General features: G+C 30.4%; 1 protein-coding gene across 1 annotated transcript; it reads right to left on the minus strand.

Moving 5' to 3' along the window:
- Window positions 1-3393: 3393 nt before the first annotated feature.
- Window positions 3394-6160, minus strand: LOC106708045 (deubiquitinase DESI2). The gene is made up of 6 exons (XM_045684675.1): window positions 6153-6160; window positions 5270-5422; window positions 4465-4554; window positions 4105-4156; window positions 3914-4002; window positions 3394-3472 (listed from the first exon to the last, which is right to left on the minus strand). Exons 1-6 carry the CDS (start codon window positions 6158-6160, stop codon window positions 3394-3396), a joined length of 471 nt encoding a protein of 156 aa, XP_045540631.1.
- Between the last annotated feature and the right edge of the window lie 249 nt (window positions 6161-6409).

Consider the following 6409-nt stretch of genomic DNA (forward strand, 5'->3'; position numbering starts at 1 on the left):
ATCTCTGTTAATTCAAAGAGAATGAGCGGGATGACGACATTTGTGACAAGTCACTGCAGTCGGTATCCACAGATAATGAAAATAATCGACCATCACAGTTCCTACGAATACAATTTCTAAAATTACAACTATTTTTAGCATCGTCTATTAATCATGTGAGGTACGAAAATGTGGATAATTTCCGGGAAAAAATCACGAAATAAAGAGGGGAAACTAAAATAAAAAAATTATGTGTACTTATTTATGATAAATGCCTTTAATTAATAAAATTATATTTTGAAATATAAAATTTTACTTCGTAGTAAAATACACGTGATTTTAAGTATAGAGGATAGGGTTGCTTAAACCCTCACCACATAACACTAGTGGGGATTGGGGGGTTAAAAATTTAAAAAAAAACCACCACATGTTTAATGGACGACAACTTTGTAATAACGTGGCACTTGTTTTCTAGAATGTTCCTTATGACAGCGAAGCGGGAGAAATAATCCTTTTTTTAAAATAAAAAACCAGTTTTAGAAACAAAATACATTGCAATTTGATTTTAGAATTTTTTAAACAGTTTTTTAATCATCAAAATGACAAAAATACTTTTAAATTATCTATGGTAATAATTTATTAACAAAACGGAATTATTTCCCCCGCTCGCGAAATACTATGTAATATATACATTTCACAATACAAGGATACGACGTTTTACAAATGGGAATTAATTACAAATTAAAGACAGATAAAAGATGTCGCAAATAAAAATAAGACGTTCTGTCAACAGATTAAAAAAGGAAAAGGCACACAGGTTGAGCCAAAATATGCATAGACAATAAAACTGTAAAACAAAAAAAAATGGTTCTCGTTTGAAAAACGTCATAAAAAACATCTGTTGGCGCATTATCAAAATAAATAGATTGAAATTTTGCTATTGTCTAGTTATAACTTCACTTAACGAACCCTTATTATTATTTTAAATCTGTTGTCATTTATGTTCTCTTTTTACCTAATACTTTTATATGAAAGATTATAAGAAAAAAATAGAAAAAAGCGTGATGCTAAAAAAATTTGAGAATCATGAAAATATTTTGGTAGAAGTTTATGGGCAGTGAAAACCAACGTTAAATTAAAATCAATTGGTTGTTGAAAAAAAATTAGTGAAGTTTTATAAAAAACCTTAAACCGAAATTGCATACTAAATATGAAAAAAATTGTAGTAGGCCGATATATTTACGCCTTTTTAAATAAATATAAATAACAGAAATATGCATATGAGTTGTCAAAATTACAGGAAAGAGAAAAAAAAACACGTATAACTATATAAGGAACATAACCTAAAAATTTATTAATTAATGTCATTAATAGGCAGATATAGATTAAAAAAAAAACGCGCGCAATCAATTTCACTTTTAAATGTTTGAACCAGAACGGACGGATGTCTAAACCTACTTATTCACGACTAACAAAGAGTGCCGGTTTCTTCGCTTTGTATTAAAAATATGCAAAATATTGTCGTAATTTAATGTTAAATTTTATATATTTTTATTCTTTAATTTGGTGACTGCGGTGGGAATTTCAGTTATAATTTTGTTATTTTTAATATTATAATAAAATAAAATTGTCATTTATTAAAAGAAATCAAAGTAAAATAAAAATTTCTATTTAAAAAAAAGGTACTAATGTAAAACCAAAAATGGCGTCTTTAGTGGTTGTCAGATTTGACAGATGTCATCTTAAAATTTGATTTTTAATCGGAACGTCATCAGTCATAGATTATAAATTAAAATAAAACACGTTACAAAGTGAAGCAAATGTGTAACGGTGGCGGCCATGTTTTGCAGAGGAAAGGGACACACATATTAAAAACTAGTCACATCCCTTTCACTCCAAGGCACTCAATATTAGGTAGATTTATTTAACAAACTTACACAAATGTATTTCGTTCAAAGACTTAACTATAATTACATAATAAAAAATTACATAACCTATTTGCTCATAGGAACAAAAATGGCGCTTGAAAATTTACATACGATAAGAAATTTAGTTACAAAAAACAATCACTACAATTTTTTGTAGGAAATAATTTAAATTTTCTCAAACACAAAACAATTCTTTATCTTTTTATTTTTTATTTAACAGTCGCCATTTTGTTGTATGGAGCAAAAAGTTATGAAATACATTTAGTCATACATTAATAATTCGACAATGCGCCAGAACAATTGTCAATGTCTATATAACTACACACAACACTCGCGGTGACGGCGCCGCGCCCGGCTGCTGCAGACAAAATTATATCATTATTATTAAATTTGAATTCTGTATCAATTATTTAATTGTGATTTCATACTCATTATTAAACATATGATTTATTAATAAATTAAAGTTTAAACCCATCAATAAATAAATAATTCTTAACTCATTATTAATTTGGGATTATTAAAATGTGATTCTATATCTATTATTAACTTGGGATCACAAACTCAATATTAACATGGGATTTCATATCGAGGGGTGAAAGGCTATTTGTTTTAAGCGACATTTTTTGCGATATTGACTTATATATATATATATATATATATTCAGAATCAGAAAAATTCTCTGTTTCTGAATATATCTTCTATATATATAAAAGAAAGTCGTGTTAGTTACACTATTTATAACTCAAGAACGGCTGAATTGATTTGACTGAAAATTGATGGGCAGGTAGCTTAGAACCAGGAAACGGACATAGGATAATTTTTACCCCGTTTTCTATTTTTTATTCCGCGTGGACGGAGTCGCGGGTAAAAGCTAGTATATATATATAAGTCAATATCGCAAAAAATGTCGCTTAAAACAAATAGCCTTTCACCCCTCGATATAGTTAACATGGTTTACCCATTATTATTATTAACAAGGGATTAAAAACTCATTATTAATTTAATATTATTAAAATGTGATTCTAAACTTAACTGTGAATATTCAGAAGCATAATTAACATGGAAATTTTATATAAAATTTTGACATAGTATTTTGTACATATATAATAAAGATTAATATATATAAATCTCGTGTCACAATGTTTGTCCTCAATGGAGTCCTAAACCACTTAACCGATTATAATAAAATTCGCACACCATGTGCAGTTCGATCTAACTTGAGAGATAGGATAGTTTAAATCTCAAATTATAGTCGCAATTTTAATTTATTGCTAATTATTTGTCTGTTATTATTTGACAGTCACAATTATCTGTTAACTCCAAATGATTCTAACAGATGTCGATACTTTCGACTGGGTTGAGTAAGTAATCAATAGATGGCGCTGCTATGGTAAATCTACGAACGTGTCATATAAACTTATTAACTGCGCGCGGACGGAGTCGCGGGCGACAGCTAGTAAATATATATAAATATATACTAACGGTGCTATTGTGGTGTGTTTGGTGAAGATGAGCGAGAGTGTGCCGCCAGCGAGTGTTGCAGCGCCGCCGGCGTCAGCCACTCTCTATATCATTGAATCAAACCAAGACCATAATAATCTATTAATTAATTAATCTTGTATTTTTTATTAAATTTAAAGTTACTTTTTTTATTTAATCTTATTTTATTAATATAATAAATGTGAAATTTTGGATGTTTGTTAGAACGTACATATCTACAGAACTGCTGTTTGGATTTTAATAAATTTGGCACAAATTTAGGAAAAAGCCTTTTCCAGCCTTTTTGGACATTATTATAAAACATTTTTAATCTTTCCGTTTTCAAGTTTTTGTTTTATATCTTGTTAGCATTTTTTTAAGTTGTATCTTTAAATTAAATTGAGTAAAAAAATTATTGTGTAAATATTTCAGTTCTGGAAGAACACATAGGTTATTTATCAAGTAATCTTTTTAGTAAACTATAAATAGGTCTATGAGGTTGTATTAATTATTAATATTTAACATACTTGGGTAGACATCTCTGTAGAAATGGTACACAGGAACTAACGTAAGCAAGACGGTTCACCCACGCGGGGATGTCGCGTTCACATAACGCCTGAAAATTATATACACATACAGTTAATTTACTAGAAAACATTTAATTTACTTAAAATTTAATCATTTTTCTTTCTATTTTTAATAATAATATCAAACTCACCAAACAGAATGCGGACGTAAAATGGTTGCAATTATTGTTCATAAGATGATACCTGAAATATATATTTTGTTATAATATTATTTAATTTAAAGATACTATCTAAAGTGTGTTTGTATACTTAAAAGTCTTTTTTATAAATTTTTTATTATATTTGTAGTAAATAAAGCAGTAAGTTTTCGAAATAGCCGAAAGTATTTAATTTTGAATTCTTTCGAAATCTATTACTAGCTTTGCTGCTTTGTGAGATAATAGGTTGGTGACATGTTGGTTATAGTTTGGTGATTGGTCAGTGACATGTTGGTTGGATGTTGGTGATAGTTTGATGACATGTTGGTGATAGTTTGGTGACAGGTTACTGACCTGTCACCGCGGAACTGCTTGCCGAGCTCTGTAACAAGTCGGCGCACCTCCTCTTCGCTGAAGTCCGTGTAGCCGATGTGTACGCTCTGTCTGTTCATACATACTAACTGTTATCAGTGTTTTATAGTTATTATGTAATAAGTATTTAATATTAAGTGCTATTGGAGATGATACAAAGAAAAAACAAGAAATGAGAGGTGGAATAAAAGAAAACATCTAACGATCTTTTCATGTCCCTTAATTGGACTTATTTCATGGAATAATAGTTAAAAAATACAGAGAGCTTTATAACTTCATAACTTTAAAGTATAAGAAAGTTGGAGATGGTATTCCTTTTAAATTGCTATCGATTTTTTAAACAGTAGTAGTATTATGTACGCTGATTATAGTTTGAAGTGTCCTTAAACGGTCACCATTAGCAACGAGCCGACAATTCATCAATAACTAATTAAATATGTAATTGGGGGAATTCGTCATTACAGAAACAAAATTTTAAAGACTCCATACTATGTATCAAGTGAGTCAGCGTCAGATGTTAAAATTATTAAGTAATAATTTTAATTTAAATCGAGAAATTCAGATTTAAAATAAATATTATTAAAAATATGTCTTTTAATGAGCCATCCTATTTTTTTTTTGGATTTTAGGTTTACGACGTCACATGTTTCAATCTTTGTTAGCGGCTCAAGTTCAGCTGCGCGCTTAATGCAAATGACTTCGAAGGACCATAACACGATCTGTAAGAACTCATTCGTTGAAGTCTCCGTTGTGTTGCTAGTTCACAAAACATATTTCCACGTCTCACCTGAACCTGAATTGTTCCCCCAACTCCCGTTCGTCTCGCGGCGCGATTTCGAACACTCCCGTGAACGCATAAGGATGCCCACCGTACGCCCACTCCGACCCGTGGACTTGTACCCCGCTGTGGAACACGCCCACGCCCGCGCCCGCCGTGTACCTGTGGAAAATTACACAGAACATAGAAAATTTGCTTATGGAACATTACACAAATGGACTATGGAAGACGTGCAGTGGGGTAAAATGGCATACATATTAAAGTGGTGTCCGCACCAACATTAGCTATTGCACGAATGGCACACCCAGTGTTATACCACTGAAGACACTTGTCAAGTGAAAGTAGCCTGCGACTTCATCAGCAAAAAATAAAAAGAAATGTAGTAATAATATAGCCTATGTCACCCAGGAATAGTGTAGCTTCTCAACAGTGAAAGAATTTTTCAAATCGGTTGAGTAGTTTCGGAGCCTATTCAATACAAACAAACATTAAAATATATCCTCTTTATAATAACAGATAAATTTAAGATAAATATGTATGCCGGGGGTTAAATACTAGTGCCCTTCCCCATCCTTTTATAATAAGTAAAAGACAGGAAGAGGAAATGCACTTGACAGAGGAGAGGATGAATAAATAAAGGAAGTATCCTTCTCATATGTTGCTGAAGGCTGTTGAAGATAACTTACCTGCTTTTTTGCTTTATAAAAACACCTGTTATTTTTTTTAGAATAATAATATATAAAGTAATTTTTTGAAAAAAAATTAAAAAAATATTTTCCCAATATGTACCGTCTTAATGTTACAGGGAAATCAAATAAATAAATGAAAATAAAGCAAGATAGAGACAAAGTCATGAACATATATCAAATCATATCAGTAATTTTGTTTCAACCTTAGCATTGTAGACGACAATCTGTAATAAAGATATTGACTAATAGCTACAATCAATTGATAATAAAGTCAACGACCTGACGTGACATTAACGACACCTGATACCAAATATCTGATGTCAGACATTAGAAGACAACGGAATTCATATGATTGCCTCTATATCTGTAAAAATATATTACTATCCCTTTTATTCCCTTTGACAAAACTGAGACAATAATATTTTTTTAAATCATTAGGCAGTTGAAACTTAAAATTTAA

The sequence above is a fragment of the Papilio machaon genome, chromosome 27, assembly GCF_912999745.1.
Source record: "Papilio machaon chromosome 27, ilPapMach1.1, whole genome shotgun sequence".
In the NCBI taxonomy this organism is placed as follows: domain Eukaryota; kingdom Metazoa; phylum Arthropoda; class Insecta; order Lepidoptera; family Papilionidae; genus Papilio; species Papilio machaon.